General features: G+C 35.5%; 1 protein-coding gene across 1 annotated transcript in view; it reads left to right on the top strand.

The window, feature by feature from the left end:
* Positions 1-15,554, top strand: part of THSD7A (thrombospondin type 1 domain containing 7A) — a 489,197-nt gene that overhangs the window by 387,809 nt on the left and 85,834 nt on the right. Inside the window, exons 8-9 of the mRNA XM_055589867.1 lie at positions 5,073-5,307; positions 9,822-9,937. Of these exons, the coding sequence (XP_055445842.1) occupies positions 5,073-5,307; positions 9,822-9,937 (351 nt within the window). The remainder of the gene's footprint in view (positions 1-5,072; positions 5,308-9,821; positions 9,938-15,554) is intronic.

The raw sequence follows: 15,554 nt of genomic DNA, 5'->3' as shown, positions 1-15,554 counted from the left end.
CTTTTGTTTAAATAAGATTAATAATTTGCTTTTAGATTTTTTTGACACTTTGATGTAAAAATCTTCTTTGTATCGTGTGAAAATACAGGATGGGTCCCAAGAGCTACTTTAGAATTATTTCAGGAATTCTAAAAGAATTCAATCCTTTAACACTTAAGTTTGACATATTTTTGATATGCATTGTAGTATATTGAATTTTTAAAAAAATTAAAAATTGATGTTATATTTATGACCTTCTCCATTTTTTAACTCATGTTGCAGGTTCTTAACAAACTTGGTTTAAAAGGAAAAATGATTTTCAAAATGTTTTCCACTAAGTATAACAACTGCTATTCTCATTATAGTCAATTATCTTTAAAAAGCAAGATATAAGAGAATATTTATTCTTGCAGAGTTCAGAATGACCTGATATTATAACTTCAGCCAAGTGTTAGTGTGTCTTTACACCTTCTTTGTACTTGCAGAAAATAGATGCAAATTGAAATAAAATTATGCCAATTTTTCCTCAAATAATTAGTAGTTCTCAGAAGTTTTACTTTGCAGTATAAAACATTGAGAGGATAAATATTTCTGTTTTACCTTGTTTCATTTTTGCAGTGGAATGATTTTAGTTCTGAAAACCAGGAAGTACTTCTATTTCCTATAGAGGAATTTGAAGAGATCAGGATCTATTTTGAGCATACATACACACATAACTCTGACTTCTAAGTAAATACTGCCGCTTCCCCATCTTCCTGAACTGACTGAAAGAGCAGTTCTGCTTCAGTCTGTTCCTACATGACCACCACGTCAGTCTGTTCCTACAGTCCTACAGGACTTATACAGACTCTACTGTGGGATATCTTTTGTCCCTTACTACAAGGGGGAAAAAATGGAGGGGGTGGTGGCCGCCCCAGCGTCTCTTGAGGTTCTCTGTGACTAACGCACTTCCGGTTAGATTCCCTGAAATCATGCCATTGCCTTTCACCCACCAGTAATCTGCTGTCAAAGGTATTAGGGCTGCAGTAGCAGGCAAAGTTACAAGTATCTTAAAATTGTAATTCACAGTACAGTGTAACAGCCTCTTCTTACCCTGAGCCTCATCCACTTTTTTATCCTTATCCTCGGTTACTTCCCTGCGTGAATTCTGCACTCCAGTTGACTGCATCAATATTGCTAATTCCCAGGGTCATACCTGCCTGAGTGCCTCAGCTTTTATTTAGTTTCTCTTCTGCTTAAATTAAATTTTCTCTTCCTTGTCTCCCTTCCCAGAACTCTGCTTATCGAACTCCTATTTCTTCAAAAGTCATCTCAATGCCTCATCTCAGCAACCTTAGTCATTTTTAGTATTCCCCAAACTAATGTAATTTTAAACTTTTGAATCCCAATTATACTAAATACCTCTTTTAACGTAATTGCCATATTCTTTATCATTAATTATTGCTTTCACCTAGAATTGTACTCAACTCTTTGCTTATATTATCACCCCTATACTTCTCTCCACTGCATTGTAAGATCTTGAGAGTAGCAAGAATTATTTCTATTTCTAACCCCTCTAGACTATCCCTTGAAGCATAGGTAACCATTGCATATTGCAGTCAGTACATAGGTATTCAATTAATGTTTTGAAAAGGTCTTTTTTTAAAAACCACTTATTTATTTTATTTCTTTCTTTGGCTGTGCCAGGGTCTTAGCTGTGGTATACAGGATCTTTAGTTGCGGCATGTGGGACTAGTTCCCTGATCAGGGATCGAACACGGGCTTCCTGCATTGGAAGCTCAGAGTCTTAGCCAGTGGACCACAAGGGAAGTCCCTGAAAAGATTCTTTTTTTTTTCTCTCCAATCTTTCATCTAAATTCTAAGGACTTCAATGCCATACTCAAAAACAACATAGCTCTGTTAAATGTCTCCTAACCAAGGTCTTTTGGGCTTGATGGTAGGGAGGAAAAGTCATTTTTAGTTTCTGAGAGAAGTTTTGCATATAATAATTGGCATTTTTGTATGAACATGAAAGTTTATTTATATAACAGAATTTCATCAAAGTATTATAAAATCTTTCCTTTTGGTGAAATGATAGAAAGCCTAAATAGTCACATTAATATGAAGCATATATTTTTATGTATAAGAGAATTAAAAAAATACACTTATCACTAATTTTATCACAGGTGACATTTTATAATCTCAGTACTACAGGAATGGGAATATTCCCAGATGTCTGGAATTAAATCTTCCCATAAATAATAAATAAATTCAGTATCATATCTATCAATTTTTCAACCATAAAAGTATTCCCCCAACAACATGACGGTGCTGCAGTGACTGATTATCCAAGCCATGCTTTCCAAATTGCCACATCGTTATTACAATTAAGACCACACTGGGACTTATCTGTGCAAATACCTTGACATCACACCAAAAATGCTGATGCAGCTTTAATGTGGATTGGGGCAAGAAAATAAATAGTCTTTATGTTTGTAAACTTAACAGTTATCTTGCAGTTCCTGGACGCATTATGCTGATGTTGTAGAAGCTGTTTTCTTATTATTTTTTTCAAAACCAACCAGTCAATTCCAATGTCAAAAATAATGCAGAGTTTTAAAATCACAACTTACATAGCATACGTATATTCAAAGTAAAAATGGGGTAAGTAAAAACACATTATTCAATTGAGGAGGGGTAATTTCACTATTAAATAAGATATAGTTTTAAATGGTTATGTAAAGTGAACACAGTTTTCTACAGTTAGCATGTGTTTTCCTGAGAAATACCATTGGATAAATCTAGAGCCTCAGGGAAGTGGGTAATAAGAGTGCTCATTTACTTCTCTCCAATCCAATTAGCAGGTTTAGGAGTTGTCCCTATTCAAATACTAAACTTCTTGCTCCCAGGGTTGCTGAGTTGTGTGATGGAAGATAGGATATGAGCTGTGACAGATGTTTTCACCTTCATGAAGCAGGGGACAGTAATGAAACGCTGTTTAATACAGGTTATTCTGATGTTGATCCCATGTTCAACATTGCATAAGTGACTGTAAATTGCAGTTAAATTATCACATGAATTGCCTGCTGATTTATATGCTGAATAGAGGGATGTCCTTAGTCACAAATGAAATGATACCTGAAGATCAGCTCAGGGTGTGATTTTGCTTATTACTTTTACCCAGATCTCAAACTTTAGGAGCCATCTTCCATATTAGTGTTAGTTGCTCAGTTGTGTCTGATTCTGTGACCCCCATGGACTGTAGCCCTCCAGGCTCGTCTGTCTGTGGCATTCTCCAGGCAAGAATACTGGACTGGGTTGCCATTCCCTTCTCCAGGAGATCTTCCCAACCCAGCAATTGAACCCAGATCTCCTGTCATATTAGGGTCACTAGCTACTGAATCACTTTTCTTAACATTTGTAAACTTTTTAAAACTTGCTTTCCTAATATCTAAAACCCACCTCTTATTATGTTCAGTATTCCTCCATTTACTGTCACAGATATGTGAGATGAACACCCAAGGTCCCACCATTCCATGTGAACAACCAGTTATTTTCTATTCTTAAAATGAAATCCAGAGACTACATAAGTGTGACTAGACCAAATTGTCAATAAACAATAAATTCCTCCAAATACTCTGTTTTTAACAGGATAAAGCTTTTTATTTTCAGAGCTGGCATCACAAATAGCATTTAGGTAAAAACAAAAAAACAGCACCGGACTCCATAAATCCCTAAGTGCTCCTGTGACTGCATCATTTAAGCTGTCTGGACTCATCCGCTTCATAATTTTTAACTTATTCAGCAGCTGTGGATATAAAATGAGATCCCACCTATGAAGTACTTATAATGGGGCCAGCATGTTAAAAAAGAGTTCCATATTGACAACTCCACACCACATTCTATTGGTTGAAGGACACATGTGTTTAACCCTTTATCATCTCTGTAATTGCTGCATCTTACATTAGGTTCATTTTAAAATCACTGTGGCCAAGCAACAGTTATAATGTAGTTGTCATTGCTAGTACTTGGGAATTTCATTGTTATTCCTGAGAGCAATAGCAACCCCATAATATTTCTACCAAAAACAAAGAAATAAAAAACAGGTAAGGGCCATTTGAGGAAGGAAAATAAACCCTCCCTTGGTAGCTTAAATCTTTCATTGACAAACATCTTCTGGTACAATTAAAAATGGAGCCACATTAGAACTTAGAAATAGGTACCAGTATCCTGGAAAAAAAACCCCTGGAGACAACAGGGAACACTCTTTAAGATATCCTGGATAACCAATGCATGCGATGCCACAGAGATGATATATGTAGGAGAACACAAACTTTGATGAGTGTCAACTAATAAGCTATTTGAAAGATTTGGATTCTGAATGTAAAGAAGTTTTAGGAATACCTTCCCTTTTAATGTATGTAAAAGTGGTACATTTTTTAAAAAGTATTTAAATAAGTCATACAAAGCTATTTGGGTGAGCATACAGTAAAAATTAGAGTTGATAAAAAAAGTATTGTAGTTTAATTTGATGCCATTTTACTCTCTCTGGAACACATAAAATGATGGTCTATCTCACAGTCATTCACGCATTTTAGATTTGAAGAAATACTGTGTATTATCATTAATACATGTATAATGTATTCTTCAGTGATGCCATGGAGGGTCAGAAAGCTTCTATTGATTTTAAATCACCCTAAATCCTAATTCACTGAAATAAGCGGCACTTTGAAACCTATAATTAAGACTTTCAATTTGATGGATATCATTTGTGAACATACTGGGTTTTCCCCATCTGTGGATTCTCAGTGCCCATGTTTCCTCTAGTTAGGAATTACATAGACTTCGTTTGTTCCTCATTTTCATCTTCTCTAGAGAATAATGGCCTGTCTTTGAGGTCCTCTTGAGTCCCCCAAACCGAATATCAAATATACCACAAAGTTTAAGTTTTAAGCCAGACAATGCCATTCATGCGATTTGCCTTCCTAGCAGTGTATGGCCACATGTGCTAGTAAGTGGCCGGCATCATTCTTATTGTTAATTCCAAGGAGCAGAGAATGATAAGGTTTCTGTTGGCACCATATCTAATCTGCTAATACTGTCTGTTTTTGTAGGTGGAGTTCAGTGCCCAAACACCAGTGCTTTGCAAGAGGTACGCAGCTGTAACGAGCATCCCTGTACTGTGTACCACTGGCAAACTGGACCCTGGGGCCAGTGTATCGAGGACACTTCAGTTTCGTCCTTCAACACAACTACAACTTGGAACGGGGAGGCCTCTTGCTCCGTTGGCATGCAGACAAGAAAAGTCATCTGTGTGCGGGTCAATGTTGGCCAAGTGGGACCCAAAAAGTAAGGACTTGAAAATGACAATAGTTAACTCCTGTGGCCAACCATGTAGGGATGGGCCCAGGCTTCACTTGCTTCATGAAATGGAATGTTTGATGCTCATCATACCTGACCTCAAGAGTAAGACTTCTCTGTTTTGAAGGCAGCCACTGATAAAGTTATAACAGCTGGTACCTGGGATCCATAAATTCTGTAGAAATCTCTCCATGTGGTACCTACTTTCAGTGTTAATAGTAGCACTTTCTGCTTTTGTTGAGCTAGTAAGGCAGTGAAAGAAGTGCTCACTCTAGGCCTGGCTGATCAATAGGGACAGTATCCAAAGTCCTAGCAGTGGGGGTCATCAATGACCTCCTGTGTACCCGTAGGCTGTGGAGGCTGCCCATCTAGTTGAATTGGGCAATAGCCTTCTATGATCTGCCTTTCATTTCCCTTAGAAGGCACTATATCAAAAATACTGAGGCCAAACGTACAACATCTTTTAATGGTTAAATGAATAAACCATTTACTCCCAAGAGAGAGCCTTAGGATAGGATGAGGGTTAAAATAAGCAGAAAAAGCACCAGTGTCTCACTGTAGTTAACAAGTAGTGTGATAACACAGCAAACGGTTTGCTAGAGAACCCAAGAGTTGACATACTGTATGTGCCTTGTGAGAAACAAAAAAAACCATATCAGTATAAACTGGGCTAATCATTTCTTGGAGAAAATTAATAAATCAGTTATTAAAAATATATGCAAAGAGGAAAAAAACTCTTATCATTTGTGATTTAGACAGCATCCATCTTTTAAAGTTCGTATCACCTTAGCCATGTGAAACAAGAAAAGTAAAACCCATCAGTTTTTCACTGGTTTTCACTGGTATAAAAATTTCTGAAAACTTGGTCGAGTACTTAGGTTCCGTGTGTGGTCTTAAACATACTACTTAACAGATTCTGGCTTCAGTTTTCAAAAATATTTGCAGAAATTTAATGAAAACAAAAAGTAGTAATGTAAGCACTCAATAAATCTTAGAAATTATTTTCTCTTGGAAAATTTGAGATACTTCTTAGTGTTTCAGAGAAATGATAATAATGTAACTGATACATGACAAACTCCAGGGGATAAATAAAAATCTCATGATGACTTGTTTTTTTTCTAATGGCCAGGGTTCTAGACTTTAGCAATATTTTGCCCCATCATTTAGTTAGAAATTAAGAAACATGCAAAACTGATGGGTTTTACTTTTCATGTTTCACATGGCTAAGATGATATGAACTTTAAAAGATGGATGCTGTCTAAATCAGCAATGATAGAGATTTCTTCCTCATTGCATGTATTTTTATAACTGATTTATTAATTTTCTCCAACAAATGATTAGCCCAGTTATGCTGATATGGTTTTTTTTGTTTCTCACAAGGCACAGACAATATGTCAACTCTGGATTCTCTAGCAAACAAGTATGTAGTTAGAAAATATATGCCCAAAGATTTGAGTAAATTGAGAAACTATTCCATATGCTTCATAGGTAGCCCCAAACCAATATTTCAGTAAAAATGATGCTGGATTTGTGATGAATGTAACAAAGGATATTAATGTGCAGTATATTAAAAGTCAATAGCAGTAACAGCAGAAGCGGAAGTCCCAAGTGCTGGGGGATTGTGGGACTTGCTGGGACAAGCAAAGAGGCAGAAATATTTGCTGCAGGAGGTTATCACCTGACCAACTTGTCATGGTTCAGATTGGAGGGTTATTGTTCTGAGCTTCTACGGGTAAGCTCACTCGGTTCCTCTTTTGCAGTTTCATTTACCTTTTAGATGTTCCTGTTATATTTTCCTCCCTTATGCAAACTACAGAGTTTTTTCCTCAGCAGTGGATGTACATACACGCAAGCCTATGTGTGGTAAAGCCTGGTGGATTAATGTCATTAAATCATTCAATAGAAAGGATATCCTGAAGCCCCATGTCAGAGCACCACAATAATCCATTAAAAATGTGCTTTACCCTTGCCGCCTTTATTCAATGACCTGGATACAAGTATAGATTTGTTAAATCAAATGAGTTTCCTTTGCCCTTAAAGTTCTAAAAAATAAAGCAAATGTGAATTCAAAAGAAAATATTACTACTCTTATGCCTAAATATGCTAGGTAAAATTCAGTGACTGCTTTTCCATACTAGGCATTTGAAACAAAAATGCAAATAGAAACCTTGTTTTAAACTCCTCTTAATAAAACAGATTACTGTGCAATGGTAAAATCAATGTTATTGATCTTATCTATCCTCCGAGTAACAAACTTCAACTCCTATCACATCTGTTTAATTTGACCTTGAATAAGATTTGGGGGAAAATCAATTCCTTGATTTAAACCACAAACACTAAATACAAACAGTACAAAGGAGAAAAGAAGCATGTTGACTGAACCAATTGCCTCACCAAAGGAAGTCTGAATTCATTTCATTGGCTGTGATCTAGGCTGTATAATTTATATCGGTCTGTTCATTTAACAGCTTTGTTGTTGGTAATTTTGTTCTCCGCAGCTAATCAAATATCTTGCTGAGGAAATTTCTAAACTAAAATAGAATTTTTGAGGTTGTCAGTGATAGCATTGTAAATTCCATTGATTTATTCAGAGCTAAAATTTGAAAAGCATGTAATTGAGTAATGCTCTCCCATTGTTAAAGTTCTAAAATTGCCTCATTGAGAAGGAATGCTTCCAATAATGCTTACTAATAGTTTCAACAAGAATTAACAGGATGATTATATGTGAGGTTTTGCCATATAATGTTTCCTGGTTAAGAATGTAGGTTAACTTATAATTCTAGTGATTTATAATATCAGTTGTAACAAAACATTAACTTCTAATGATTCTTATCTAAATTTCTTTTCTGTTCATGACTTTGAGTAGGCATAGCAGTTAGGAAAATCCAAGCGTATATTCAACATAAACCAGAGAGAATATTTCATTTTGAAATGTTAAATCCAATGTATTTTTTAAAATCCACTTTCAAATAAAGGCTGGTGTTACTGAGTGAGCAAAAAAAAAAACAACATGTATCTGTATAGTTGAATAGAATATAATACTTATGGATGAGATAGGACACATAAACAAAAACTTATAGATATATCAAAAATGAAGTGTCAGCAGAGTGCTATATAGAAATTACCGGAAGGAGATTAATGATGTTGATTTATTCACTCATAGTTCAGTTCTGAAAACCTGATTAACTTACTTGTTGAAAGATAATTTATCTTGACGTACAAGAAATTTGACTTCTCCTATGGGGAGTATTTTTAAATCCCATTTTTCACTAATTTGCCAAGTTATTCCAGCAACAGTTATACTGGTTGATTCACTTCTTCACTGCCTCTTAACTTACTTTTCAGAGATGATATGATATCACCTCAAAAGAAAATTTTTTAGGAATCAGAACATTACTTTTAGTTACATGAATTATGTTATTATGTTTTGTTGTCCTCATATGCATCTACTAGTATTGATAACATTTGATTGCTAATGATAGTAGAATCAGATTGTGAAGATTCAGAAAAGAATTGGGAAATTTAAAAATCATGTAATAAGTACACAATAAACAAACTAGTTTATTTAAAATTCATACCTCAGCTTCCTAAAATTTTTCTAGGAAGTGAAAACCTTATAAAGTATAAGGCATTTCAGTGTTTTGTCATTATTTTTCTCTCGTGTCCCTAATAATATATTTTATATTTTGGTGTTTTAAAAAAGTATAATTAAGCTAATTTTACTATAATCTATGTCAAGAACACAGTGTTTTGTTTTTCTTTAAATTACTTATTGACTCTTTTTATTTATATTCATTCACTCTTTTTGTAACAATATTATAATTTATAAAAATACCTAAAATATTTAAAATCCAGTAGATGAAAACTTGGAAGAAAATGGAAGAAAAAACAAGAATACAGTGAATGAAACCAGGAACAGAACAAAAATTGTTTATCTTAATTAGCTGTATACTTTGTTTTATTCCTTATTTTTATGACACTCATAGCTGTAAATATAATATTGGTTTTTGAGCATGGACTATGTATAGAATATGCCATTATAAATTTACTTTTTGCTAAACATATTTTATAAAAATAAAGTACAGAGTAGCCTGGAAAATTATGATTGACAATAAGCCTATTTAGTTTTACAAAGGTGTAGAATTGGTTCCCTAAATTGGTAATTTGAACTTTCATAAATTTCTTATAAGACATGTTAGAAAGTGCAGTTTTATTAATAGATTGTTATAAATGGATAAAGAACAATTATTGTATTTTCTCTTACATAGCACAATTACTATAATTAAATTTTCATTTCCTGCCTTGAGAAGCTTTATTGAGGTTCAGTTCAGAAGAATTATTTCAGTTGTATAGTTCTTGTCAAAAAGTAGAAAGAATCCTGGAGGTTGAATACTACAGATGGATGCCTGTTTAGCAATTTTAGAAGTAAAAATTCTAAAGATATAAATTACCTGGTTCTGGGTTAGTACAGAGGTCTAGTAACCTCCCTTTGCTTTTCCTAGGTGTCCTGAAAGCCTTCGACCTGAAACAGTGCGACCCTGTCTGCTTCCTTGTAGGAAGGACTGTATTGTGACACCATATAGCGACTGGACATCTTGCCCTTCCTCATGTAAAGAAGGTATGCCCTGAAGAGTTCTGAAGGCAGTTCACCCAGTAACCCTCTCTCTAGACCTCCAAGTTCCTCTGGCTGAGCAATGTTTTGATTCTTACATGGGGCTGACTCTATGATCCTGGATTGGGACAAATGCCATGAAATTTGGCATTTGAAATGCCTTCTAGAAAATAATACAGGTTTTAGAGTACCAAATGAATAAGTCAAATGAGTTTTATGCCACAATGGACTTAAATAACTGTGTGATATAGATCTAAGTGAAAATATTCTAGATTTTATTATATTCATAGTGTTTCCTTTAGCACTGATTCTACAAGAATGTGTAACGGCCTTGTGTATTTCAAAAAGAATACAAAATGATCTTCTGAGTACTCATCGTTTTCAACCTACTTAGTTGCAGGAAATAGCCATGGGACCAGATTCACTACAGATTCAATTATGTGGCCCAAAGGATGGGAATAAAGGAAAGAGGGAAATTATCAAAGCATACCTCTGCCAACACTTAACATGCCATGAGGCATTTATAAGATGAGGATTTGTTCCCAGTTTGGTTTGTTTTTTTCTTGGTATAATTGTCCTGCAGTCTGTGGGTCATCTGCTTGGTGGCTCTATAGTGGGGCTAATGGCAACCTCCTCCAAGAGGGCTTATGCCACATGCATAAGGTCCTTTCTCATTGCCACTAAGAAAGATGTCCTCATCCTCTAGGTGACTGTACAGAAAGTGAGCACCTTTTCTCTCAGTGTCACAAATGACATTGTCTCCTACTTTTTATTTTACTCTTCTGACAAATAGAGGTAGTTTATCTTAAGTTTCTTTTATGCTTCTACTTATGCTTCTTGACTCACTATAGGGATTAATGTAAGAATCAACTTCTGGTTTAACAACTGCTTTAAATTACCAGAATATTTTTTTTTTAATCCTGAAGATATTACATAAGATTATAAACTTCATAATTGATTGTTTTAGCTGTGTGCTTATTTTATATAGTTCAAATATGGGTTCCTTCTTATGCTTTTTCTATTTTAAATACCATTGATATATAAAATAAATCACAAAGTGAGCAAGAATAGAAATTTTTTCTGTTATTTCATTTTTTAACATCTTATTTATCTATTTATTTATTTTTGGCTGTGCCCAGTCTTCATTGCTGGACTTTCTGTAGTTGCTGCAAACAAGGGCTCCTTTTCTTTCCATGCTGGGACTTCTCACTGAGATGTCTTCTCTTCTTGTGGAGCACAGGTTTCAATAGTTGTGACATTCAGGCTCAGTTGCTCTATGGCATGTGGGATCTTCCTGAACCAGGGATCAAACTCATGTCCAATGCTTTGGCAAGCAGATTCTTTTTTTTTTTTTTTTTTTAATTGGAGGATAATCAGTTTATGTATTGACCATAGATATACATCTATCCCCTCCCTCTTGAACCTCCCTCCCACCCCATTGCACCCCCTTAGGTTGTCACAGAGCACCAGTTTGAGCTCCCTGTGTCATACAGCAAATTCCCGCTGGCTACCTGTTTTACATATGGTAATGTATATGTTTCCATGCTACTCTCTCAATTCCTCTGAATTCTTAACCACTGGATCAAAAGTCTTTTAAGGCATTTTAAAAGCTTTGGGACCAAGAGTTAGCACTAACTCTTCAAAAATGTTAATGACTTTAATTTTATTGATATAGCAATGTCTTTGTCTGTCATTTTTATCCAGATTTTCTTCTTTTATCCCCTGACTTTCTTTTTTTTTTTTTTTATTTATCTTTGATTGAAGGATATTTGCTTACATTATTGCATTGGTTTCTATCAAACATCAACATGAATCAGCCATAGGTTTACCCATGTCCCTTCCCACTTAAACATCCCTCCCACTTCCCTCCCCATCCCACCCCCTGGGTTGTTTTCCCCTGAGTCATACTGCAAATTCCCATTTGCTATCTATTTTACATATGGTAATGTACGTTTCCATGTTACTTTCTCCATACCTCTCACCCTCTTCTCCCTGCCCAACCTTGTCCTTAAGTCTGTTCTCAGTGTCTGTGTCTCCATTGCTGCTTTTGAAATAGGTTCATCAGTACCAACTTTCTAGAATCCATATATATGCATTAGTATATGATAATTGTTTTTCTGACTTACTTCACTCTGTGTAATAGGTTCTATGTTCATCCACCTCATTAGAATTGACTCTGTCTCCTTACTTTCTTAAAAACTAAATAGCATATGATATCTTTTAGTTTGGTCACAATCAGCAATAGAGTTGTAGTTTCTCATAAATTGATATTCCTGTGATAATTGGTTATTCATCATTACCATGTAAAAGGTTTATTACATGAAATTTATGTGCTTGAAAATTTTATTCTGGATATTTTTATACTTAATATTTTATATTGATGTAAGCCATTTACTAATAATTCCAAAACATGCATTTACATTTGTAGTACCATGATTAATAACCTCACAGAATTTTAACATTTGTGAAGTAAAATTTTTGAAAGTAGAAAAAAACTTTGCCTCTTCTTTATATTGGACATTTTTTCATTTTGCATAAAATATTTTGAAATAACAGTTCTCTTGGTCTTAAGTATTTTAAAGAAATAAAGTAGGGACTTCCCTAATAAATATTTCTTTATTTAAAGAAATAAAGTAGGGTCAAGTGATTAAGACTGTGTTTCCACTGCAGAGGGCATAGGTTCAATCGCTGGTCAGGGAACTAAGATCCTACATGCTACATGGTGTGGCTAAAAAAAAAAAAAGCCTGGTGTGATTATATTTTTAAAAATTTTAAGAAATAAACCAGAAATATTCCACTAAATTGATTCTAGAATAGCCTTCCTAAAAATAAGGAATCAAGTAAATATCTCTCATTTCATTATATCTTCATCTGAAACTAATTTGGGATATTGAAATGTGTCCAAGAATTAGGTAATAGTTTAGTAGCCTATGAATTTGTTATTTTATTATGCATTATCTGTGTCTGGAAAAGGAAGAAAATAGATATAACTTATTAAAAACCTATAATTGGAAATTAAATAACATGATTTTAATTTGATCTCTGCTGATGCTTTTTATAGCACTAAAGCTGTTTTACTCTTCTCTGACCATTTATAAAATATAAAAAATTTTATATGACAAACTGTAATAACTTATATAAGGCACTTAAAAATTTTACAGATGAGGGAACAAATAAATTGTAAATGCTCTGCATGTATTAATTAAATTAATACTCATCTGTAATATATGTATAAATACATATTGCATTTCTAATTTATTGATTACTGTATTTAACTAATACTTTGATGGCCCTACAGAAAAGAGCTTCAAAGAAGCTTTTGATCTCATTTAAAATATAGAACTATTCTACATAGATCAGACTTAGATTTAAGACTTAGATGACCCAGTAACAAGATTTAGTGGTAAAGCAGAAAGAGCTCTAGGGAAGAAACAGGAAAAATCCATTGTGGGAGCAAATATCAGGGGAAATCTTGCCAAAAAGAAGGAAGAAGAGACCTTTTTGAAAGAGAGAATGCATAAAAGAACCCCAGGTGATCAAAAGCATCAGGAAAGTCTTAGTGACCATGAAAAAGATGGACTGTTCAAAAGAAAGTGGGATCCAACCCACTAGAGCTTGGAATGTCTGGGGGAAAGTCAGAATGTGAAGTTGGAAAATTGAGGCAGGTTGTAGAAGATTGAATTAGACTTGGTTGGCGCTAGTGGTGAAGAACCTTCCTGCCAATGCAGGAGATCTAAGAGATGCCAGTTCCATCCTTGGGTCGGGAAGATCCCTTGGAGAAGGAAATTACAACCCACTCCAGTATGCTTGCCTGGGAAACCCTATGGACAGAGAAGCCTGGTGGGCTAGAGTCTATAGGGTTGCAAAGAGTTAGACATGACTGAAGCACCTGAGCCTGCATGCATAGCAGGACACTATTTCTAGTTTTTGATTGAACATAAAAATGAGTAGTAAGTTTCATGATGTGTGTGTATATGTGTGTGTGTGTGCATGTATATATACACACACATATGTATGTATCAGTAAACAGGGAAACCAATTTTCCTGATATCAGAAAGCTTATTTTCTGGTAGTATGAGACAGAAAAGACATTTAATGATTGTTCTAATGTCTTGATTGCTTGTGAAGGATCAAGTGAAGGATTCAGGTTAGGTAAGAAAAAAGATGTGAGATCATTTTGGAGAATGCAAAAGTGGCCAAGTAACATGTAATAGAACTTATAATAGGCAATATGGAATAGCCATGTAGTCGTGCATTTTAAAAGGAGTTGCTCAACACAGTTGCCACTGTTTATTCAGCCATGTTCAGCTGCCTGAATGAAGGAAAGGTGTAGGAAAATAATTAGCATCGATTAAGGTCAGGGTTGGAGAAGGAAATGGCAACCCACTCCAATGTTCTTGCCTGGAGAATCCCAGGGACAGGGGAGCCGGGTGGGCTGCCGTCTATGGGGTCGCACAGAGTCGGACACAACTGAAGCGAGTTAGCAGCAGCAGCAGCAAGGTCAGGGCTCTTCTAGAAGAGCACAAGAAAGGGAGAGTGGAACAGAAAGTCAAGAGTGTTTTCCATGGAGTACTTTCAATAATAATGGAGTATGGAATCTAAGGTGGGTTGGGATGGAAGTAAGGTCATGAAGGGGATGATATAGAGAAAAAAGTGATTGGGAGAGTGGATTGGCAACCTTTAGAAGTGTAAAGCATTTTAGTGAAATTAACTTTTACCTTTAGTATAGTAGGTAAAGTGAAAGGTTAGGTGGAATGACCAGAAATTAAGGTGTTTAAAGATGAGAATGTACAAATATTGATGAAGATATCATCAGGGGATGACAGAAGAGCTAGTAATTGATGCAAGATGCACAAAAAAAGTCACTGGAGCTGAGGAGGTACAGCAATTCAGAGCCTCCAGTGCCTTGAATAGAATAACTGTGTGGATGCCCAGACCAACAGAGTGGTGGCAGGGGTAGGAAGAGAAAGGATTACAGTGAGGGATATTCTAAAACCATTATGTAATGAAATGTTAGTTGATGACTGCCACAGAGTAGATAGATGATGGTAAAATTAATGACAGGAGCTTCAGAGGAGTTAGATGTTATTGAATTAGTTAGTATCACCCACTTAATGAACCTGGATTTGACCAAACTCCAGGAGACGGGGTTAAACAAAGGAGCTTGGTGTGCTATACAGTCCACAGGATCGCAAAGAGTTGAACATGACTTAGCGACTGAACTACAACGGCGTTAAAGCGAGGAGAAAAGACTGGGAAATGGCTAGGTAGAAACTGCCTCCACTGGCAAAGAATGTGAAGGGAAATTTCTAAGAAAAGATTGAAGCTGATAGACAACGTGCTCCTTAGGGTTGTTGTTCATTAGCTCAGTCATGTCCAACTCTTTGCAACCTCGTGGACTGAAGCACGCCAGGCTTTCCTGTCCTCCACTATTTCCCGGAGTTTGTTCAAACTCATGTCTATTGAGTCAGTGATGCCATCCAACCATTTCATCCTCTGTTGTCCCCTTCTCCACCTGCCTTCAATCTTTCCTAGCATCAGGGTCTTTTCCAATGAGTCAGCTCTTCACATCAGGTGGCCAAAGTATTGGAGCTTCAGCTTCAGTATGAGTCCTTCAAAGGAA

The sequence above is a fragment of the Bubalus kerabau genome, chromosome 8 (genome assembly GCF_029407905.1).
Source record: "Bubalus kerabau isolate K-KA32 ecotype Philippines breed swamp buffalo chromosome 8, PCC_UOA_SB_1v2, whole genome shotgun sequence".
NCBI classification, from domain to species: domain Eukaryota; kingdom Metazoa; phylum Chordata; class Mammalia; order Artiodactyla; family Bovidae; genus Bubalus; species Bubalus kerabau.
The sequence above is the reverse complement of the archived record's forward strand: the minus strand, read 5'-3'. Positions and strand labels throughout refer to the sequence as shown.